General features: G+C 35.5%; 1 protein-coding gene across 5 annotated transcripts in view; it reads left to right on the top strand.

Moving 5' to 3' along the window:
• The window catches only part of ASXL3 (ASXL transcriptional regulator 3), a 183,014-nt gene that overhangs the window by 45,151 nt on the left and 112,440 nt on the right, over positions 1-25,423 (top strand). For 4 of the 5 annotated variants that reach the window (XM_032421416.1, XM_032421418.1, XM_032421419.1 and 1 more), the window contains 2 exons: positions 20,887-20,995; positions 22,230-22,338. In XM_032421416.1, the coding sequence (XP_032277307.1) occupies positions 20,887-20,995; positions 22,230-22,338 (218 nt within the window). Of the gene's footprint in view, positions 1-16,803; positions 17,683-20,886; positions 20,996-22,229; positions 22,339-25,423 lie in introns of those variants that run through there. The other variant, XM_032421420.1, reaches the window with a different exon arrangement.

The following is a 25,423-nucleotide window of genomic DNA, read 5'->3' as shown; positions in this document are numbered from 1 at the left end:
ATATTTTCTGATTGAGTGAATGGAAATTTTAATTCTCTATTTCTGCTTCTAACGTAATGTGTTATCCTGGATAAGTCACTCAGTCTTTTTTTATCTTTCCAGTAAAATGGGGGGAAATTGCAACTCTTTATCTGCATCATAAGACTGTTATGAAAATAACATAATTTGGAATATGTGCTGTCAATTGCAAGATACTTGATTAATGAAATTTCACTGTTTGCTGCCTTATTAGGAATTTGGGGAAATTAATCAAGATTAAATGGATTTCAAGTCAAATTTGTATTCTAAGGTATTTCACAGTAGTGTTTTTGGCACGCTGGTGCCAAAAGGTTGTTTCAATAAGTATGTAATGTTATTTAATACCCAAGTTTTAATCTAAAATTTCTTAAGTTAGAAAAGGGATTTTAGTTTATGTTCACTCAGATGCAGTGATAAGATTGAAAGTCATTGTAACTTGATTGAGCAGATCCCGAGGTTTTTTTTTTTTAAGATTTATTTATTTATTTTTAGAGAGAGCATGCACGCATGGGAGTCGGGGAAGGGGTAGAGGGAAAGGGAAAGAATCTCAAGCAGACTCCCTGCTTAGTGCAGAGCCAGGTGCTGGGCTTGATCTCAAGGCCCTGAGATCATGACCTGAGCCAGAATCAAGAGTTGGACGCTTAACCTATTGAGTCACCCAGGTGCCCTGATTTTGAGGTGTTTTTAATGTATCTGTCAATGACCAGTGTTGGAACTGTAGGATCAGGGATTTTCCCAATTTATAATATACCAGCAAGGAAATAACTTTCCATTAAATGAGATGGTTTTTGGGGGGTCCTATTTGTAACTGAGAAGCTTTTTCTCTAGCTAGCTTTCATATTTGGGCCACTTTAGCCTTTTTTTTTTTTTAATTTTTTTAAGATTTGTTTGAGAGATAGCATGAATATGTGCAGGGGGAAGGGGCAGAGGTGGAGGGAGAGAGTCTCAAGCAGACTCCGTGCTGAGTGTGCTGAGCCTGACATGAGGCTCGATCTCAAGACCCTGAGATCATGACCTGAGCTGAAATCAAGAGTCGAACACTTAACCGACTGAGCCATCCAGGCGCCCCTGGGCCACTTTAGCCTTTTGAATGAATAGATATCCATGTGGTATTTCCTGCTTTCCTACCCTCCAGATTTCTATGTTAATATAGAGTGTCCTGATCGTACCTACTGATAATTATCTAATTGGTATGTTGGGGGGGGGGGTGTCTCAGAGTCCTGTGTATTTGTACTATCATCCAAATTCTGTTTGATATTTGATTATGAAGCTTCAAATATACAAAATGAAATTTTGGAGTATAGACTTTAATAAAAAAAACACTTTGCTATCTCTAAGTAGGTCTCCATTTAAACATGTAGGAAATGATTATTTGGAAAATCGATGTCATTATTTGTGTGCTTCTGTCATTAAGGTTCTCACAGTTTTGGCTTGTTTAATATGTATTAAATGTTCATAGTATAGTGGGAGTTTTCCATTATACTGAAATGGAAATGCTGTCTATTACACTAAATATAGGACAGAATATATTTTACTTTTGAGTAGTGATCTGATTTCCAAGATTCTACTAAATTACGTATATGCTAATGCTTAGCTTCTGTTGATTATTACCATTACTGCTACCTTGCTACTATCTGTTTATCATTTAAGATGCAAATTATCACCTCCCCCGGGTAACTTTCCCTATGATTCCCAGGCAGAATATGGTTCCTTCTTCTGTATTTCAAGGGATGTTTTAAATGTATCTTTATCACAGTTGTTTTTGTTTATATGTCTTCCATCTAAACTATGAATTGCAAGATAGCTAGTGGCCTGTCTTACTCATGTTTGTATATCCTATATAGTTTGTAGATCATAGAAGATATCTCAGCAAATGTTTGGCTGAATATATATATATATATATGTGGGATGGTCTGAGAAGACTCTTACACTCACTGTACTTGGTCAGACCCTCAGGTTACACAACAGGGGGTCAATACGTCAAACAAGAGGACTTAAAATTTTAGGAGGAAAAACATTGTATATTGCTAAGCACCAAGTGGACTGTAAGTTTGAGCTGTCAACCAAGGGGTCTGTACCCCTTTCGGTATAGTATTTCCTAGGTCCTTTGCCTAGGTGATCCATTTAGTTTTTGCGTTTTCCTTATGAGAGCTATGTCACTTTTTATGAGATGTGGTGGAGTCAGTGGAGAGTGTCCAGAAAAAAAAATATAATGAGTATTATGTTTGATATAAATCTCAGGTTCAAACCTGTCTAATAGATTTCTAGATGTTTGATATCAGTGGAATAGTTGACTTGGGAACCAAAGTATATATTGGGTGGGTGGAGGAGACAGTGCACTGGATGGACATTCCTGAGATTTTTCATGTTAGTACAGACTGAATATAGCTGACAAGGATGGGATGAGTCTGGCCAGTAGAGCAAGTGAAGTGGAGATTAGAAGACAGAATTTTATTTTAAATGGAATTATATATGACAAGCAGTCAGATAGCCATTTGCTTAATGCAAATAATAATTTAGGGTAAGTACATAGGAAATAATGCTGCGATGATTTAACCCATTTAATTTTATTTTAGAGACATTCTGGAAATAGAGAAACTTAGTAAAATTTTGTGCTGGAATTGAAAGTTTTAGTTTTCAGTATTATATTAGTTTGGAGAAAGGGGAAGGAAAAAGGAAATATATAGTCTTTAATATTGTAATAAAGTTCTCAAGACGATAAAAATGGTGCATTCTCTGGTTTAACTTTGAAAACTCTATATAATGTCTTTCTCTTTGTTTCTTAAAAGCCTATTCATTAAGCAGTGAGAGGGAAAATTGATATTTTAAATAAGTTGGTTTGTTCTTGTTATTTAACATATAAGAGCTCCTGGGGCTTCATTGATCTTTTTTTTTTTTTTTTTCCTTTTTTTTATTCCTACCATTTGAAGTTGATATTCATTCAAAGGTTTCTGGTCCTGTCTGCATGATGAGCAAGTAGAGAGTTCCTTGATCAGTAGAGGTTCTGATAATGCAGTCAAGGCCATGGTAGCTAGGATTATGAAAGTGGTGTCCGCATAGTGGGATTCAGGAGGAAGAAGGCACATGTTTGGTAATATGAAACAGAGCTTCAAGAGTTAATCTGGCATTGCTTTCTCATCTCCCGAAAAAGCCAAGGTTTTTTTGTTTTGTTTTGTTTTGTTTTTTAAACACCAGCATAGTTTGATCCTTTATACCAAGTTTAGAAGATTAGCCTTGGAAACCAATATTGTGTTTTCTCTCTTCCCTTCAGGACAGAGTATATTCCATTTGGGACCACCTCAACTACCTTACCAGGCAGCACCAGGTCTTCATATGCTATCAGTTTACCTTCTGCTATGAAAAGGATCTTTCCTTGAATGTTCATATTTCACCTTGAGAAGGCAATCTATATATATACATATATATAGGATGGATTAAGCAGCTGTAAATAAATATGACATCGTAGAAGAGTGGTTTGTGGGAGTTTTACTATATATACACATATATAATATTTTCCAGTCTGGTTTCAGACCCCGGCATGGCTTGGAGACAGCGTTGGTGTGTATGAAGGATCTTCCTCGAATGAAGGATTTGGGACAACTTTCCATGATGATTATATTAGAGCCTCAGCTGCTTTCGTGTTGGTCATGAGGTGATGCTGAACCGAATGCTTGAACTAGCAGGAGTGGCTGGGATTGCATTGGAGTGGTTCCGTTCATTCCTTCCGGGTAGGTACCAGCTAGTGACGGGTGAAAATGGACATTGAGGGTCTTCCTGTGTGGAACCGCGTGGTTGTCACTCATCCCCCCCGTTCATGTTTAGTGGGTTTGAGAAGACAACTGGACACCTGAAGGCCAGGCAGTGTGATTTGAATGACTGTGTAGAAGGTTATGAGGGTGATTCCCAGATTCCCAGATGGATGTCGCTCACATACGTTATTTCTCTTTTGTCAGTGTGACAGTGCAGACTAGAATCGAAACTGAGAAGTGTGACTTGTTGGAAAGGGAAAATTCGGGAGGCCCTGGTGTGCTTTCTAATTCCTCTGTCTCAGTTACAGTTTGTGTAAACGCTGGCCATATTTTGACTACCAGTTTATCTACACATGCAAATCCTATTGCAGTGTCAGGTAGACATGTTTTATTTTCCTTTTCGTTATATACCTGAGCCTTCTTCCCTGTGAATATTGACTGCATCTCCATGATCTTTCTTGCTGAAGCTGTAGTCTGCTTGTTCACCCTTTTGCTTGGGGCTCTTTTAAGTGAAGTAGCCTGACTATGTTAATACATATTCTTGAGGGTGGTGGCTGATTTTTCCCAGTAAATGTTTTGCTTTATCTTCACTGAGAGCACTTCATTATTCTCACCCTGTTTTACTAAGAATCAAATTGGGTTGTACTTTTAAGGAGTTTTGCAGCATAAATACTGTCTTTCTTTCTTTAAACTGCTTAGGCATTTTAAGTTTTTACAGAGAATATGCTATAATTTCTTTAATTTTGAACATGTTCTTTAGAAACTTCGTGCCTTTTCTTGGCTATTATTTATTTATGAAATGTTATTTCAGTTATTTTCCTTTAGGGTAATGAAAAGCTTGCTGAGTGTTGAACATGGAGGAAGTTTATTAGGCCTAATAGTAGAATACAGGTAAAGAACTGAAAAGAAGAAACACAGATGTATGTGTCTGTAAATATCATTAGAACTGTCTGTTGAATGTCATTTTGGCAAAAGGGCAGGAAACTAACATGCGGTAACTGATCAGTGTCAGGCACTGAGCCAAGCAGTTTCTATTTTTTAGTTCATTTAATGCACACAGTAACATTGAGTAGTAGGTGCTTGTTTCTTCATTTTACAGATGAGGAAATTGATGCTGAGAGAATTTAGGTATTTTTGCCTAACTTCACACGGTTATAGGTGGAAGATCTGGTATTTGAGTCTGGGTCTTACTGATTGCAAAGCTCAGTCTTTCCATCACAGTCAAATGTTAAGCCACAGGCAAATGTTAGACTTGAAGTGGGGGTCCCAAAGGGAAGGGGGAAAAAAAAAAAGAAAAAGAATGACTATCAGAAGGCATGAGCAAACCAAGGAGGAAATGAAAGACAGGAATGTATTAGCATCGCGATTGTTTTGAAAATTTCTAGAGTTTTCTTAAAACTCAGTTTAACAAGCCAGGTGACAAAATGAACAATTTTAAGAGGTTTGCCACTTACAGGATAAATAGGTTTAGAATTTTGGATTTTATCTTTTTGAACATTTGTCCATTCTCTGTTTTGAAAATGAATAGCAATACCCTACATTGGATCCTCAAAAACTATAAGGAGCAGTGCACGGAGGTCAATCAGGTAGTTAGCAATTATCTGAGAAGAGACAGCATTTGAAGACCAATTCTAGGTGCTTACTGTTTATAAAAGCTTTTTTTGTTTATCTTTTTAATGTGTCTACAAAACTTTGCCATGTGGGACTTCAGCTTATCATTGCCTGTCATGTATAACATGGTGCTTATGACTGAAGGTGTGAATTTTTGTTTTCTTCTTACTAGTAATATATCTGGATTTCAATAAATACTTGTTTTCATCTTTAAACGAAGTTTGAATCAATATTATCAGTTTTTCTTTTCATATTGACGGGCAGCTTGCTCCCACCATCACACAATAGATTTATTTCAGGCATAGCCAGAGAGAACGTTGTTTCTGTGCTTATAAACTGACATTTGGCAGTAGAAAAGTACTGTGCCATATATTAAAGTTGTTATTGTTATCCTAACGTGATATACTGTTATTAATTATGTTAATGGTACCTTATAAAACAACCCCCCAAAGAAGGTAAAGCTCTTTAACTGTAATGATTTTCAATTTCAATGATATGTTTTGTCTACCAGTGGCTCATGAAGTAACAGTCATAATTGAATTCAGCACCTTAAGATTTCCTGACTTAGCTTAAGTGAAATATTGATTTCATGGAATTAGGTGTCAGGTGCATCGAGGAACTATTTCCTGAAAGCTTTAAGTGGCTATATAAATCCTCAAGAATATTAATTCAGGTTAAATGAGTGGGTTGGAGTCGTGCTTACTTCAGATGTTTGCCAAATGGCCAGAAGCCATGATATGTCAAGTTTTGTTTTTTGAAACATTGAAAAATGAAGGAAGGCACAAAAATACTTCCCTTATTCTTACATCAACATAGAGATAGTTGTCTATAGTTCTGGCAACTGCTTAATCAGTTACCCTTTAGTTAGCTGATTAAATAGGGGTCCAGGTTAAAAATAATTTTTCCTGAATTATTATCATGGCTCACCAGTTCTCTTCCTTTCCACTCCAATTACATTTACATATTTTTCTCCCTTTTCGTTACTGGAGTTGTTGTCTGGAGGGTCTCTGTGTGCCTGGCTGGAACACTGATATTGCTGTAAAATAATGTACAGGAAATCTTTTGTCTAAAGATACATTTCTCCCCATGGGTCATCAAAATGCGCATTTTTTCCTAAGGAAGGTGTTTATTTCTATAAAACAGAGGTAACACATATATAACGTATTGTAGCATTACTTTTGGAATTTATTAATATGTATGTGTGTATAATTTTATAGTTTTCCAAAGCTATTAGCCTGAAACAGTATTGTTCATTCTCTTTTTACATTTGCACTGATCTTAGGCATTCTTATCTTTATCTTACTGGGTTTTTTTTTCTGTATGGAAGAGTATTAATATGGCTTGTAGGAGACATAAGCATTTCTGCAATCCCTGCTCCCAACCTATGCCTCTCAGGAATTATATTTTCCTGAGGGTGAAATTAAAACAAGAACTAGGTGTATTAAATTTCTTATAGGCCTACTGCCAGATTCTTAGATGTATTTTTAAGTGTCAAATACTAAGTTTGGGGAAGGGAAGGATGCTTTAAATTCACTAGGCTTTGCATTTACTCTTCCTTTCTCAGAGCATATTGTTTCCATAAGAGATCTTGCCTAGAAGTTAGGCCCTTTGTAAAGTTTGTTTTTACTTTATAATTCAATCTGAATTTTTTGGATATATTTCATGCCCTCCCAAGTAACTATGATGTTTGAATTTCACAAAACTTCTGTTTGATAGCAGAAAGCTATGTTTATTAAATATCTTTCAATGGTAATACTTCTAATTAAAGCAGATAACTACCACTGAACAAATTGCCTTAAGAATATAAGTGGACAGAGAAAGAGGAGGAGGAAAAAGGAGAAAACACAACTAATTGACATTTAACTGTAGCATGAATACAACTCTTAACAGTAGTGGTTGGCATAGTTAATTTTAGACATTTCCTTTATCAAACATTGAAACGTAAAAATTTCCCCATAGCCAGTAAAACTCTGAGCTGAATTCTTTTGACATTCTGCTGATCAAGGAATTTCCAATGAGTAGCACCAGATTCTTCTGCAGAGAAGGAGTAGGAGCATGAATCAGAAATGTCAAGGAAACTACTCTTACTCTTTCTGAACCATAGAAAGCCATTAATAATGATAAATGTTTATTGAACATGTAATGTGTTAGTTGTGTTTTATATTGAGGAAGATATGTACGTGATTGAAGACTTACATATGAAAAGTCATACCATTGGGAAGAAAATTAGAAAAATTCAGATCCAACATTTGAATCCACCTTTGGTAGGGAAATGACTTTTCACAGTTAAAAGCTATAAAACAACGTGCAAAGGGAGTAATTGATATAATTGACTACAGAAATTTTTGTGCCTGCATATCAAAATATATTGTGCAGTGGAGAAAATATTTTTAGTTAATATGCTAGAGGTATTATATAAAGAGATTATTAAAACAGTTAAGAAAATAAACGATGACCTTAGAGCATCATGGTCAAAGGACACGAACAGAGGAGCTCCAATGTATAAAACTAAGGAATAAGCAAGTAGCATTTGATCTTACTAAGAATCATAGAAATGCAAGGTAAAGTAACCATTGGAGATTTTATCTTAGTTTACCTGATAAATTAATCAGTCCACACACTTCACCCTGACTCCAAATGATGCTTCCTGTTATATATTACCAGTGAGAATGAAAACCAAAATAACTCATTTGAAAAGCCAGTTGGCATTATTTGCAAAAGATCATTACATAACATATATCTTGAATTAATAATGCCACTTTTGCAAGTCTATCTTAAAATATTCCTGAATATAAGAAGAAATATATGTGTTAGGATATTCGTATTAATGCTATTTCGATTATAAAGGACATAATTTAAATGCTTACCAGCGGTATCAATGCTTTTCAAACTTGGCTGTAGATAAGAATCATTTGGAAGGACGCAAGAAAACGCATGATGTCTGGGCCCCACCCAGAGATTTTTTACTTAGTAAGTTTGGAGTTGCCTAAAGATTTACATTTTAAAAATTCTCCTAAAAATTCTCATGTATAGACATTGAAAACCATGGACTTGAAACAAATTGATAGAATATTTTTAACCGTTTGATATATTTATGATGGCTTTATAGAATGGAGAGGGTATAGGATAAAATGAAATATTGTAATTCAACATTTAGGTAAATTATAACTTCAGAAACATACCAAAAAAATAGGCTAGAAGGAAATTTATAAAATGCTCAGAGTTGTTTTAAGGAGTTCAAATTTTGAGTGATTTTTCCCATCTTTTCATCTACTGACAGATATTTAGTGAGGTTCTTGTATTACCTTTTAAAAGAAAACTATATTTAAAAGAAAGTTTCCTGCTGGCAAGATCATCTAGGTAATTTCCTATTTATAGGTTATTTCTACCTATGAATACAGAGATTTATTCTGACTTCTAAAATAATCATATCCTAAGGTTAGAGTTACACCTCATTATTATAATGAAATCCTTCGCAGGATTCTTTTTTCCTTTTTTGTCATCTCAGAAATATTTTCTCATGTAGTTTTCTGACTGTTGGAATATAATAAGCTCAAGTCAGTCATTTTTCTCTTCTTTTATTACTCTACATCTGTGCCTATCAGTTTTCACCTTTCTAAATACCATTCTATATGCTGATGGTTCCCCAGTGTTTATCTCTAACCCCAGCATTAACTCTGTGATGCATGTATGTATCTGAATTTTGAATGCATACCTTTAAATTAGTAAGCGCAGAACTAAATTCATCATATTTTTTTCCAAATTGATCTCTTCTATATTAACTGTCTTAACTAATTATACCACCATTTGTCCCCAGCCATTAGAGCAATCCTAAATTCCTTCTTCTCCCTTATCTCACACATCTAGTTAGTTTTTATGTCTTACTGATCCCCCCCTCACACCGTATTTCTTCTCCTGCATTTCTTGACTCTTTGTCCATGTCTCTGGCCTACCATCCTTGCTCTTTTGAGGTTCTTGTCATCTTCCCTGCAGTCCAATACTGCGGGCTCCTAATCCATCTGTCTTTTAGGCATGTCTCATTCCAGATCTATCCTCATGCTAACAAAGGGACAAGGGCATCTTCATCCTTAAAATTTTCTGGGGCTCTTTATCATCTCTTGCATGAAGACTAAGCTCCTGGCCATGGGATTTAGACATGTGCATGGCATGGTGCATATCTTCCCTCTGGAAACTGATCCCAACCCTACTTTCCCTCCCCCTCACTCTCTGAAAATGCCAAATAATTAATCATGTTTCTGTGCACCACATTCAGTTCTGTCCATCTGTGCCTTGTTCATGCTATTCCCTCTACCTGGAATGACCTCTTCACTTCTGTTTTAGATAGATTAACAAAAATTTAAAGATTAATGCACTCCACCATTGACTAGGGTGGGGAAAAGAGTTACTCTCAAGGGAAGGTAATTTGGAAGAAATGATCAAAATTTTAAAATCACCCTTTTAATCTAAAAGTTATTTCAGGAATCTATTCTAGAGAAATAGGCATACATATTTTCTTAGTCTGAGCTGCTGTGACAGAATACCACAGACTGGGTGGCTTATAAGTAATAGAAATTTGATTCTTACTGTTCTGGAGGCTGCAAAGGCTAAGATCAAGGTTCCTGCAGATTTGGAGTCAGGTGAGGGCTTGCTTTCTGGGTCATAGATGTCCCACTACACATTGAGTCCTTATTTGGGAAGGGGACAGAGAATTCTCTGAGGTCTCTTTTATAAGGCCACAAATCCCATTCATGAGGGCTGCATCTTCAGGACCTAATCACTTCCTAGAGCCCCCACCTCCACATACCATTACATTGGAGACTAGGTTTCAACATATGAATTTTGGGGGTTGGGGACACAAACAATCTATAGCTCCTATATAGAGAGAAGTATATAGTATATACTATATAGAAGTATACCAGATTATTTATTGCAGCACTATTTTAATGGGTAAAATTAGATACAAACTAAATGTTAATAAGGAAATACTTTAAAAATTATGACATATCTACTCTATAGGATATTAAAAGTACTATATGAATATTAAGAATATCCAATAATCTGTACAATATTAAGAGCAAAAAATATTCTGTGGGAAAATCTCCTGGTTGTGTTATTAAGCAAAAAAGCATGTACCTACCAGTATGCACTAACTGCTGTCATTTCTGTTGAAAATAATTTTAAAATACCAAACCATAGACTTGAAAACAGGCATATATGTTGTCATAGTTGCTTTGGATTTTTTTAAAATTAAGTCTAACAGGAAAAGCTGGAGCTTCTTTGATTTCCTTCTTTTCTCAGAGGCAATCTGTGTCATAGATCTGCTGTATATCATTGTAGCTCAGAATTGTATTGTTTTACTATGAACATATTGGTAAAAGTATATCTGTGTCTATAGCTATAATCTATTGGTGACTAGTTTAATGACAGTTTCCTAGTTTCTATTTCTGGACATTCTCAACCAGTACTTGGTATTGCCAAGCTTCAAATTTCGTTCTACTCTGTAAATTGTGCAATGTTACTTTATCAAGAGCCCATGAATGTTTCATGAGTGTCCAAGCCTGGCAGGCCTGTGAGGGGACCACAAAGGACCCTAAGGAAGTTGGAGTCCTAAGTTGCTAGATGCCATCAAGGAATGTGGTGTTAGATGCACAGAATTAAATGCTACACTCCTGGGACTGGCTATAAAGCCTCTGGAAGTTCAGAGATGATCATGGACTCGAGAGGTAATTGGAAGTTTTAAGGAGGTGAAGGTGAGGGGGGGAGCTTCACAAATGAATAGGAAGAGAGGAGAACAGAAGGCATTGAAGGTGAAGGGAGTAGGAAGACAGGCAGCATGGCTGGAATGAACAGGAAGCCAATAGTCAAACCATTATTAATTGTCCTTAAAACCTTAGCCAGAAAGGGATTAGCAGAGCTTTAAAGCACACCTATTTTAAACTCATCATTTTACAGATGAGAAGATTGAGGCTTAGAAGAAGGAGGTCAGCTTGTATAAATCATTTAGCCTATTTGACAAGTGTCAAAAAAAAAAAAAAGAAGGGGATATATTGGCTTATTTAACTTGGATATCTGATGGATTGATCTTCAACGTGACTAGATAATGCAGGAGTTCAAGTGATACCATCTTTTGTCCCCCTTTTCTTTCCATGTTTTGCTCAGCTTTCCTCTGGTTAGCCTTATTCTTGGCAGGCTCTCCTTGTGGAGGCAGAGGTAGGCACCCGCTAATCGTTTTTGTACCTTTACAGCTTATGTTTCTACTGAAAATAATGTATGCTCTTTTTCTTTATGTCTGTATCAGTTCCCCAAACTCCCACCCTTTGACCATTTTGTTTAATCTGGCTGGCCTTCCTGGTGGGGAAATCAGGACCATTTCACTGATAACTAACCTGGAATCACATTACTGAAGAGGGGAAAGTCCCTAAGAGAAAGGAATGCATAGCATGCACCTATAAGATGGCCAGTCTGGCCTGAGTGGTGTGTAGGGTGTTTGACACACATAATTGTAGTCATCAATTTAAATAGAATATAGATGGTAGTCATTGCAGGTGCTTTATGTCCACAAATGCCTGATTGTAACAACTTTCATAGGAGTGATCAAGTTCATCTCAACAAACATGTTTTGAGTGCGTTGGGATTGCTTGTCAGATAACACAAAACTAAATAAATATGTGACTATCCCCTAAGGAGTTCCCAAACTTGTAAGTGGGGGGGGGGCAGGAAAGTTAGAGGTATAAAAATATTGATGAAACCATGAGGGATATGCAAAGTGTTGAGATTGTAATACAGGAATGCCCTGGGCTCACAAAAGGTGTCACCACACAGGCCATAGTTAAAAGTTTTATTTTGAGTGGTAAATGGAGCAAGGAGTGGGATGCGTTTCCAGACAGAGGGTTTCATATGAACCAAAACAGAGAGAGGGGAAACCATGGAGACACACGACTTACAGAGTTGGATCAGATTCTAGGAGAGTAGTCTGAGAGTGAAGAGTAATCTGAGCGTTGGAGAAGATGAGCCAAGTATGCTATAGGAGACTAATTTCAGCCTAAAAGTCTGTGCTTCTGAAACCACTGATTTTAAAAAATAAATAAATAAAATCCAGTGTATGACATGGCCTGAGGCATCTAAGCAGTGTTCTTGTTTGTTTTTTTGAATGAGAACATTGCTTTGGCTCCATTGGGTCGGCTGCATTGGAGCAGGGAGATACTGAAGGCAGGGCTGGGGGCTATAGAACTATCCTCCTGTGATGCAAATAATGTTTGAATTAGAAGGTGAGGAAGCAAAAAGGTAAATTGAAAAATGAACTTTGTTGAGGCACAATGATTTGAAGAGTCTGAGAAATGCTTCAGTCCTAGGTGATGAGGAGGAGGATAATACCCATCACTGAGTGAGAGAAACAGAGAAACAGGAGGAAGATCTCCACTGGGAGGATGAGTAAGATGACCTTTATGTTGGGTAATATTGCAAATACATAGTATTTTCAATTACATGTAGATACTATATGTAAATTTGTCAATGCTGTTCAAAGTTCCTGGATATATTTTTCAATTTTATAAATTTACACAGGGAAAATTACTCACCACAGTGCATTATTTTTTTCCACAGAAGAACAGATGTTTTGTACACCTTTAAAATAATATTTTAAGCATTTGGCTAATAAAATCAAACATTCCTGGGAGTATAACTGCTAGGTACTTTTTCCTAATGATCCTAGTCATAAATATAGTATAGCCTTTCTTCAAGTATATTTCTTGGCATACTGTAATAGGGGATATTGCTAAATATTGCGGTAGGGAGGATATTTTTTTAATGCTTATGCTTAGGAAACAGTGAGTTAAGGAGGTTTCTTAAGTAGGATTTTTTCAGAGACTTTAGTATGTATTGTTAATGTAGTTAGTGATTTTGCAAAGAATACAGCATGCTGCTTTTCTGAAACTCATTTGACAGTTCTTTTGTAGCATCACTTGGGACTAATATTCCATAGAACACATTTGGAAATGCTGTAGTATTAGCTATTGCTAACAAGTTGGGAGAGGAGAAGTACAAGTAGAACATAGAAATTCATGTTTTTATATGAAACTAACTTATCATACCAAATATAATTAATGTCTGTTTCTTAATATATGAAATCCACCATTTTATTTTGGAAGATACATTTTTTGGCTTAATTGAAAATATTCTCTTTGAGATTGCAGTGATGGGAAAGTAGTATAAAGTCCTGAAGAGTCACCAGTGCCATGGGTTGGTTGCCTCTGCATTGGAATTGGTGACATAAGATACTGGCACTTGATTCCATCTCAGTCATTTCCTTGGAATAAACTAAGGATAACATTTAAATTTGAAATGATTTTCCTCCTGTTGTGCCACATGCCTCAGGCTCCTTTCTCCTAGATCCCTTGTCATTTTGTATGTATTCAGAGAATTCACTTGAGCTCAGCCTGCATTTCTATTATGTGCAAAGCACTGTCGGAGTGCAAATTTATTTCAAGATTAACTTGACATATATAATGTGCTCAGTAGATGTTTATTCAATTAATGGATTGTGTTATTCTTTAATGATCCAGTTCTACAAAGAGGCATCTCAATTGTGGACCTGAATTCTCTACCATATTCTCTCAAAGTTCTTTCTTTTCTAGTTTGAATAGGTAGCATTACCTGAAGAAGATGAACAACAACGTCATCTTCTGCAGCCCAGTTCTTAGAATAAGGAAATCTACCCAGAGGGGCATCATTGCTATAGGTGGCATTGAGCAAAGATAGAGCCAACCACATTCACCGTTTGCCAGCATCTAGCTTTCCTTTGTGTGTTTCCTTCAAGTGCTAAATATTCTTTTTTAGTATCCAAGGTTAATTAAGTGGAGGAGGCAACTGTGGGGAGAAGAATGTGGGGGATTGAGAAAAGCATGGGCTTTGGAATCAGAATAGAATTTGGATTTCAGCTATATCACTTAGTTGTTCTTTGACTGCAGTAAGATTCTTAATCTCTCAGCCTCAGTTACATCTGCAAAACTGGGCATCATGCTTACATTTCATGGTGGCTCTAAGGAATATAGATAATAGGGATGAAAGCCCAATCCCATTACAAATGCTCGGTAAATGGTAACCATAATAACAGATATTTATTATTATCATTCTTTGCCTTCTACCTTTGCAGAGTAAGTTCTTTTCAATATTATTCACATGTGAAAGGCTATGGGGTTGGAGTGTAAGCTCGCTCATGTCTTCTCTTAGTTTTGCTCATGAAGTGAAAGTGAAATTAGACAAAATCTTACCTGAACCGATTCTTTAGACAAGTTATGAAATATTTAAATTCTTTCCATTTGCCATCCATTGTACCTCTAGATTTTTGTTGCTTTGAGGAGGAGGACTATTCATAATGAGAGCTCACAATTTTTGAACACGGTATGCCAGATGCATTTCTAAATGTTTTACGTGTTTTAACTCCTTAATTCTTCAGAATAATCCCTTATAAAATAGTGACTTTTATTATTCACATTCTGTAGTCGAGGAACCTGAGACCCAGAGAGGTCAAGTCTCAACTCACACAGCTAGTAAATGGTCTAGCCTCTGTTGAACTCAAGCTGATGGGCTCCAGAAGCCACAGCCTTATTCGTTGTGCTCTATTGCCTTTCTTGGAATAGCAGTGGTAACAGGGCATGTAGAGAAACAATCGCCAATATCCAGCTATACGTGCGCAGTGTTGTTTATTCAGTGTCTATAAAAGATTTATAGACGCCTCACTTCAGATTTTAGTTGGAGGTCTTTAAAAATTATAATTCGGAATATAGGCTTCAGTTTATACTTTATAGGCCCATTTCTTAATTTCCTTATAGATACTATTTTAAAATAATACCAAGCAAGCTCTTGTCCCTGTTTTAATGTTTTGAGAACCTTGTCTCCTAAAACAAAAGGTCAATTTAATGAGTATGGTTATATGAACCACAGTAGTCTATCTGGTGGCAGCTTGGTAATGTCTCCAAAGTGAATGAAAGGTCTAAGTTCAAATCTCTGTTTATATTCTAAGAAGAATATCTTTTTATATTGTTCACGCCGATCAGAGCCATGGGTTTAGGTTTGGAGTCTGAAATTGTTACTCTAAATTTAAGAATTAACTTGCACGGCATATGTCATTTGGTAATTATTTCATGCCTCAATATACACTTCATAAGAGTACTGGGGCTACATTTCTAATTTTACCTTAGAGACATGCTGAATATTGAAAATCATGTTGATATTCTTCACGTGGAAATATGCAAAGTATCTTTCTATTATGACCCATCTCTTGAGTTAATTGGTTCTTCCTATTTATTTTTATATTTTTAAAACTCTAATATTTGTTATTTCTCATGTCTGTGCTCATGAAAAATGTTCATTAGTGATCTTCTTAAAGCACTACAAAGTTTGGGACACTGTTTTTGTCTTTAAAATCAAAGTTCAGGGTTGCTGTAGGTCATTTTTTTTGGTTAACATTTTATGTGCTGGGATTATTTAGGTAACATATTAAGCTTTTAAGTTTTTATTTTCAGTTGTTCTCAAGAGCTCCAGACTAGTGGTAATTTTTCTCAGAGTAAGAAGTTAGTTTGACCTTGCCTTTCTAGAATGTTTTTTAATCATCTAGGTTACTGATTGATCAATGGATGTACACTGTGCCTATATGTGTTAAGGAGCCATCCACACTCACTGGGAGAAATAGTTTATTCTTCTCCACTAGTAATGACCTGCCCATTAAAGATGTAAATAAATAGGCAAACCCAAGAATGCATTGCTCTTTTTTTTTTTTTTAACATTTTCTAAGAACATTTTGGTTAAGTATAACATATACAAGAGTTAGATACACAAATCCTAAGTAAACACGTTAGATTTTCACATAGCAAACACAAAGATCTGCCATCAAGAACTAAAATATTACCTGCACACCAGAGGCTCACGTAGTTTCCTCTTAAAAATATATCCTTTATAGTTAAGATATTTTCTCTAAGCCATCAACACTGGAAATACTTGAAAGGAGCTATTATGAATTTTTTTGAAAGGAGAGTGAACATATGATTGTTTCTATTAATTTGTATTAATAGCAATTAGCACAATAACTGTTAATAACACAGTAAATGCTGTTTAACAGTTGCTTCTTGCATTTGTTGAGTTTTTAGACTTAACATTGTTTGGGATTAATTTTTTGATGTTCCCATATTTGAAAAATGAGATTAAAAATGTTTTGGGGAAAAGCTTTCATTTGACATTTTTTTAAAAAGATTTTATTTATTTGACAGAGAGAGACAGCGAGAGAGGGAACACAAGCAGGGGGAGTGGGAGAGGGAGAAGCAGGCTTCCTGCTGAGCAGGGAGCCCGATGTGGGGCTCGATCCCAGGACCCTGGGATCATGACCTGAGCCGAAGGCAGACGCTTAATGACTGAGCCACCTAGGTGCCCCTTATTTGACATTTTTAAGATACTTAGTAAAATAAAGTAGTTAAAAATTTGGGTTACTTAAAAATATTGTACAGCATTATTATTTTATACATAAAGGAATGGAGAACCACACTTACGATATTTTCTTTGTCATGTCTATAAATTTTCTTCCAATTGCATTCCCTGGGTATTTTTTGTGGTTTTTAAAATTATTAATATAGATAAGCCATCCATTCCCTTCACTAAGTGTGCACTATTAGTAAAATTTTATGTGTTCTGTCAGCAATTTGATGTGATAAAGCAATGGTTTTTCTGTAGTTCACACAGCACCAGGGCTCTGCAAAGCATCTCTGGGGGTTCTTTGATGTCTAGACAGTTTAAATTATGCCTGCTCCCCTGCCTCCAAATTCCACCCCTGTTCTGCTTCAGGGGTTGTGGGAAATGAAAACAAACCAGAAGGGTTCCACAACCCTACAGTCTAGGGAGAAAAACAAACAAGTAGAATAAGCTGTATATCTACCCTGGCAGGTGTATAGGAAAGGGCCCAATTACGGAGAATGGTAAAAAGAAAAGAATTAGGGACAAATACTGTCTTTCTTGTTTATTTCTAATTATATTCCTGATATAGAAATACATGTGCATTGCAGACAAAATGAAAACATGGTAGAGGCATTAGGGAAGGAAGTACGAGTTGCCTTTTACCCCAGCTCCCCAGTTTTTCCTCCCCATTGGCAGCCAAATCTACAAGATTGGTGTGTTTCTTGTATATTTTCCTGTTTATTGAAATAAGATGCAGAATTGCAGTCTAAGTTGGAAAACTAACTTTCTTTTCTTCCTTTTTTCTTGGTTTTCCTTTTAAAATTTGGGACACCATGATTCTTCCAACTCATCTTTTTAGAAAGTAAGTAACTTTTGAAAGTTCAGAGTTTTTTTTTGTTGTTGTTAAAATGTTGATGCTTTATTATTTCAGGTATACATTTATTACATACACATATTTTATTACAGAATTTTTAACTTTTAAATTCCAATTGAGGTAATTAATTACCCTTGCCTTAACTGTGAATGAAATGTTTTTAATTCATTAAAAATATGAATTGCTACATAGAAGGTGTTCATGCTATCTAAGAATACACTTTTCACAAATATTTGCCTCACCTTCTTTCATACGCACAGTAAGTCATTGTAATATATATTCATATATAAACATATTTAAATATGTACAAATATAAGTATATTTTCCTTAAAATGGGCCAAGTCATGCTTTCTAGGTTTTTTCGAATATGAAAATAATAAAAATACATAAATAAGACTTTTATTTATTACTGTTCAATAGCAGTTCATTAAGACATCCATTTCTTCAGGAAAAGCAATCCAAATTTTCTAGACTGTATGGGGTTGTTGAGAATAGCAATAAGTAAATGGTATGAAAAACTTTTAAAAAATTCATTTTCCTATGCGTATTCTGCATTGGATGAAACAGTTACCCTTTATTAAGTATTTAACTCTATTGATGCTAGTGTTTTATTGTTTTTAAATAAAATGGACCATATGATTAGTTGATTTTTTTTCTGTTAAGAAATGCAGGTGATATGCTTACAACTAAGTGACTAATTAGCCAGTGATTTGGGGTGTAAAATTTGCATTTCGTTGCAAAATATTTTCTAATTCTTCTAAAATGCAAATGTTGTTTAGTTTTGAAATAAAACAGATTTCATATGTTTGTTTTGGGAAAGATTTGGGAGAATTATAGTGATTATTGAGACTTGGGATAACTGTTATGTGATTGTGAAATACATATTTTTAAATATTTCCGTAGTAAATCTTGAGTTTATGGAATTAATAAACAGTATAATTTAATAATATATTCATGCTCAACAGAGCTTATTATTTATATGAAACTAGGTGCTTATCACTTATATTTGCAGCAAGCATAGCATTAAACTTCTACTTAATAGTCAATTTATCTTCTACAATTACCTTTCATTTACTGTACCTTAGAAAGAAAATTATAGTGATGCTAAATTATATTTGTTCAGCATTTTTTAGTTGTATTGAAATCTGTATTACTCTTTTATATTCTAAATCTGTGTTAGGACTTTAGGAAAAAAGCAGGAAGAATGTGAGTGAGGTTCGATGTTAGGTGGGCAATTTTATTGTTATATTTTTGAAAGTCTACATTCTTTCATTTTTATGTATTGGATTCTATTTTACTTGTAGTGTTAACATTTTCTTGCCAAGTCCCTACAGAAAGTCTGTGTTTCTGACAGTTTCGCTAAATTAAAACTCCACAAATCTGGCATAATAATTTCCCAGCTTCAAATTGTCTGTGCTTTTATCTAAAGAGAAAATGACAAAAATAGGTATTTTGGAGTGCTCAACATAACACGGACAGCATTATTTATCTGGAATTTGTTCATAGACAGATATTTCTGGGGGAGATGAATATATTTTACTGTATAAGGTATGCCTGGCCCACTTGAAATATGAGCAGAAAATCTTTTGCGAGGAAAAATAATGAAACGAGATCTGTAAACTGGAGAAGCTTCACGGGGAAAGATATTACATAAGTACACACAGTGCAATTACCATATATACTTTAGTGTTATCACTACGTTGTTCTCTGACCACATTCATATTAGGGCACTTGCTTCCTGTCAGATCCATTGGGATCATACAGACATGTTGGCACAGAGAAGCTGCTTCCTAAGATAAGAGTGTTATTATTATAATACTCATAGACCTTATGACCTTATGACCGTGATAAGTTTATATGCCATATATATATATGTACATATATGTATATATGCACATATATATGCACACACATATGTGTATATATGTGTGTCTGTGTGTGTGTGTGTACACATACATACACTGGAGATAAATATATGTATATATAATATATACGTATATCCAGCTCAGCAGATTTGGCTTTTTTCATTTTATTGGTGAATTTTCATAGTAGGTAAGAGATTTCCTAGTTTTTGTTTTTAGAAACTCTTAATTTAGTAACATAAAATTATGTTGGGAAATTCAAACTTTAATATCCTAGAGGTCCGTAATCTTATCTGAGAATATTTTGGGTTAAATACTCAGAACCCCTAAGACACAAATGGGGTGGAGTAGGGCTTCTACTCAATATTGGTTCAACCAAATATTGATCTTTTAGCATATTAGGAAGTAAAATGTACATGGAAGCGTAAGTAAACAAAAGTAATAATTCTGGCTATAATTCTAGTTTGCAAAAAATATTGGTTTGCAAAAAAAAAAAAAAAACAGTTTCTAAAGTCAATCCCAGAAAATACATAACATATACATTTCACAAACATCTTTCTAGGTATAATGAATACATTTCAATGTTTGTACAAATGTGCTTTGAAATTTTTAATCGTTAGTTTAATGCCAGTTGATTTCTTTAAAAAATCTATTTTCATAATTCAGTCACTTGCATCTTTACTACAGAACATAAAGCTGGGCAGAATTCTCAAGCATTATCATTTTTTTATTGACAAATCTGAGAAAATGATGTCATTGTAGAAACTGTATCAGGTATAAACACAGATAACAGATTTTTTATTTGGCCGTGTGAGAAATGCAATCCTGTGAGTAACTTAAACACTTGTAATTTCAAATCAGTTCTTCCCTGGTTTCTTATTATTCTTTTGTTGCTTTTCAACCTATAGTATGGGGCTGTCCTTGAACTTGGTTTATTTGATCATTCAAGTGCAACCATCAAGTTGTCTGTAATATTTAAAAACTGAGGCTTCGTGGTATTATTTGTAAAATAACAGCACATAAACGTTTGGGCTTTGGTTTCTTTGAAATAGAGTGTTGGTTGCTTTATGAATAAAAGCATAATTTCAGTTCAGGAGACTTTTTGCCTGAAGCCTATAAGACAGATGCATCTGATTAACTTTGGCAAAACTGGACTGGCCTGTTATTGTAATGTAGATGTTTTCGGGGTTGGGAGGATATTTTAAAAAGGCCTGTGAGAAGGTCTTTTTTTTTTTTTTTTTTTTTTTTTTGAGAGAGAGACTGAGAACACAGTTTTGCCACAGAAACTGCATCTCAGATTGCTTCATTTTTGCACACTTTTATTTTCTAGTGGAACTTCTCCATTAGCCTGTCTGAATGCAATGCTTCACACTAACACTCGAATAGGGGATGGAACATTCTTCAAAATCCCTGGAAAGTCAGGCCTCTATGCTCTCAAAGTAAGTTGGATTGTTCTGCATATTATGTCTGTTATTACTGTGTATCATGCATTTTTTCAGACATGTGAAGGTAAACAAAATTAGATTTGGGTGAAGGGTAGAAAAATGACCCCTGTGCCTTTTAAATGTTTTCAGATGTCTTAAAAATGATTTCATATTAAGAATAAACAATGACATTTTTCTTCAAGGAAAGCATATCTGTGGTTTCACTCTAACATATGGTAACGGAAAATAGTTGTGGCTTCCTTAAAATTCTTGATTCTTAAAAATTTACATGGAGGAGTGCCATGAATCATCAGCCAAGAGCTTAAGATGATCACAGTTGCTGTAAACTATTTGACTTAATGACCATCGGTTGATACACAGGCTTCACACCTGTATGCCTTTCTGTCTTTTATAAAAATAAATTTATCCATTCTTCTTGGAAAGTTGCTGATTTAAATTAATCGTTCAATTTTAAAACAGCAGTAATATCAAGGGAATTTTAAATAATGCATACTTGTTGTGTGAGAATAGAGAAATGAAATAAAAAGCTTCAGATAATGGAGTCTTAATTATTTTAGTATAATCCCATTCCCAACTAGAATGGGAAATGCTATCTAAGATGCAAAATTCCAGAGGATAAAAGCTGATGATCTACACATGGTTGTGTAACTTGGAACAAATAAAATCAGTGTATTATTTCTTGTAAGTTAAAAATTTAAGTCACTGCTTTAATACATGATGGATTACATTTAAAGTTCATTAATGTCCTCTGAGAAGGCTGTTTTTAATGCTAAAAGTTATACCTGGCAAAGAAGCAGGGGTTCTTTCTCAGCTACTAAGCATTACACCCTCTTCACTGTGTGTGTTTCAGAAAATAACACAGGTCAATTAAAAAGATTTGTATTATTTCAGTTGCTGTTTGTAGCTACTTGGGTATTTAATTTACTGGTAAAATTCTGACTTGTGAAGCCATTTCCTAATAGAAGGAAGAGGGAAGAATTGAAATAAAAAAAAGGAAACAATGTATATCAAAAATAAACTTTGTTTTGTATAGATTTTAAAAGGCCTAAAAAATCATCTGTGGCAATGTGCTTTTCCCAGTTTTTGTTTTTTGTTTTTAAGGAGTGATTTTACATTAAGAAATAAATCTGTTGAAACTCCAAATCACAAGTAACAGTGGTAATACTGTAGGACCCTGAGTTGCCAGTACATCTCCATTAAGTCTTCATTTTTTTAAAAAATAATATAGAAAGAGGAGTCATCATGCCCAGCTGACGGAACATTGGATTTAGGCTGTGAGTCTGAACTGGATGGCGCAGAAATGGCAGAGGCCAATGCCAGTGGAGAAGGAGATGGAGGTATGTGTGACAAACGTCAAGATACAAACCTTATTGTCTTACAAGTTATATAGAATTCCAGCAGTTCACTGATTGAATTCCAAACCATTAGAGATACAATTCCTTCTCTAAGCTTTTACCACCTACATAGATTCATCATCAAATAATTTTGATTCAAAAGAATGGCACTAAAGGAAAGTATGCATTTCTTTGCCTTTAATTTATTTATTTTTTTAAGAATATGGACTTTTCTGGATAATATTCTCGAGTGTTATCAGTATGTTTCTCCTGTAAGGTGAGAGTGTTACTGGAGGTATCTAGTGGTTTTATTCTTTCGTGAGGCAGAGAATGCTAATGTTTTATCTCTGATTGTATTTCTTTTCTGTGATCACAAGTAGTTTTATGATAGCTTTTTTCCTGGGTTTGTCCTTAGTAAAGGAAGCCTGGGGTTAATATTCCTCACAATGAAACAAGGGTCAAGTAAGTTATATTCTTGTGAAACTCTTTTGAAAAGTGAGCGACCCTTTCAGAATTCTAAGGGGGCATTTTCTGCCTCTGAATTCTATCCATGTTAATTCATTTTTATCTTTCTTAAGACATTTACATTATGATTCCATTGGTGTGTATAATTTCCGTACTGCAGTTTTAACAAATCTTTGTTCCACAAACGCTGCTGGACTTTTTCCTCCACTACCCACTAGTCCCACAAAGTGGACCCAGGTCATGATTTGGGAGGAAGACTGTGTCATTAAAGCCTCTGTTGGTGGACTCATAGAAATCAGTAAATTATCTTTAAACAAACAAACCTTAAAGGATCCTTGCAGAAATATCGTATTTCAGTAATAGCCCAAAGCCATTCATTTTATTAACAGCCATAGGAGTCTCTTTGTATTCTGACTGGACACTCCTGCCTTTTAAGCTGGTATGCTTTCTGATAGTCCCCATGAGACTGATTTTGCTTCAGTGCCTATCTGATCTGCAATAGAGGTTGTGAATTAAGGTAGGAAACAACAGATTCTTTGTAAAAAGGGCTGAAGTTGGCTCTGTAGACTTTTTTTTTTTAAACCAACTTTCACTGAATTTGATGTCCCTATTCTTATACCTTTTAAAAACTCAGCTCAACCGCACATCCTTGTTGTGGTAGTACTGTGAACTCCGGCAGGTCCTTGTGCTTACAGATGGAGCAAGGCAGGTGCATAGCAATTTCTGGCTTTCTGGAAGGGCTGGTAAACAGGGCAAACAGTTCCTCTTTAGGAGGATGAAGGGGAATCATTAGGTCCTTCCTCTTGTTGCCCTGCCTGCTTTAGTGAGCACGTGTGTGCTCTCTCTCTCTCTCTCAACCTGTATATTGAGCTTCTACTATGTGCTGTGTACTGTTTTCAACACTGCAGTTACAGCAGTAAAAAAACAAGAACAAAGAGATCTCTCACGGATATTAGGTTGGTAGAGAGACAGATAATAAGCAAAATAAATGTGTAAAATGTATAGCTTATTCAGTGCCAAAAAGTGATATGGGGCAAAATAAATGAGATAAGAGTGAGAGAGAGGAGTACATTTGAGAAAAGATCTGAAGGGAGTTAAGGGAGCAGGTATTTAAGGGGAAAGAGTTCTAGGTGTAGAAGCAGCAATTACAAAGGCCTTGAAGCTGGAGAGTGCCTGGAATGTTACAGAAACATCAAGAGGCCAGTGTGGTTGAAAGGCAAAAATGAGCAAAGGAGCGGCTGGTGAGTTATGCAGTCAGAGAAGTTATGGGGCCAGATACTACAGTGCCTTGATGTTGCCTTTTGCTTTGAGCGAGATGTTCATCTCACAGGGTTTTGAGCTAGAGAGACAATGATCTCACTTAGATTTTAGCAGGAGCAAAGTATAGCAGGAGCACTAATTACAAAAAAAATATATGTAGAGGGGGAAAAAGGACAAAAACAGAGGAACCAGTTAGAAAGCTATCACCATAATCTAGATAAGAGGTGATGGTGGTTTGAATAAAAGGAGTAGCAGTGAGTGTACTGAAAAGTGATTGGATTCTGGATATATATGAAGCTAGATCCAACAGGAGCTGCTAGAATTAACATGGTTATGAAATAAAGAAAAGAGTTGGAGATAACTCCAAATTATCAGTGTTAGCAAATAGAAGAATTAGCACTGTCTTACCTTAGATGGAAAGTCTGCAAGTGAATTAGTTTGGGGGGCGGCAGGGGGGTTGTTGATCAGGAGCTCAGTTTTGGGCATATTAAATATGACATTCATTTTTAACAGCATGGTGGATGTGTTAAATAATTGGACTTATCTGTCTTGAATTTATGGGAAAGACTTTGCTGGAGATATGCATTTGGAAGTGGTCAGTTTATAGACAATATTTAAACAAAAGAAACTGGATGAGATTACAAAGGAACTGAAGGGAAATAAAAAAGAGAAGAAGCCCAAAGACTGAGCTCAGGGGTACTTGAATTTTAAGAGCTTGGAGAAGTTATGGAAAATAATTACAACAAATGAGACTGAGGATAAATGGTTAGGAGAGCATGTTGTCTGTTCTGGAAACCAAGTGAAGAGAGTGTTTCTGGAGAGGAAGCACCTCAGATTTTCAAATACTTTCGATATATCAACTTATAATGAAGACTGAGAATAACCATTGGATTTAGCTTTGTGAGGTTGTTGATGAACTTGACAATGACAATTTCTGTCCAGTGGTGAGATCACAAGCCTGAATGGAGTGGGCTCAAGAGAATGGGAGGACAGAAATGGGAGACTCCAAATGTAGCCGATGCTTTCAAGGATTTTTGAGGTAAAGGGAAGGAGTGAAATGGGAAAATGGCTAGAAGGGAAAGTGGAATCAAAAGAAAGTTATGAGAGAGAAATATGAGAATAATTTTATACTGATGCAGAAAATCCAATTGAGGAAGAGAATTTGGTAATGAGGAAGTTGTCCTGTGGCCATGTGCTTGATTAGAGGAGAGGAAACAGGATCTGTTAAATGGATGAAGAGATTGGTCTTATTTAGGAGTATAGACAGGTGCTCTAAGGAAGCAGAGGGGAAAAGGCAGGGTATTTGGATAGAAATGAAGGTAGGTGAGTATACGTGGGAGGGGCTTATGGAAATGTGTTTCTT

This window comes from Phoca vitulina, unplaced genomic scaffold (assembly GCF_004348235.1).
Source record: "Phoca vitulina isolate PV1807 unplaced genomic scaffold, GSC_HSeal_1.0 scaffold24, whole genome shotgun sequence".
Taxonomy (NCBI): Eukaryota; Metazoa; Chordata; class Mammalia; order Carnivora; family Phocidae; genus Phoca; species Phoca vitulina.
The sequence above is the reverse complement of the archived record's forward strand: the minus strand, read 5'-3'. Positions and strand labels throughout refer to the sequence as shown.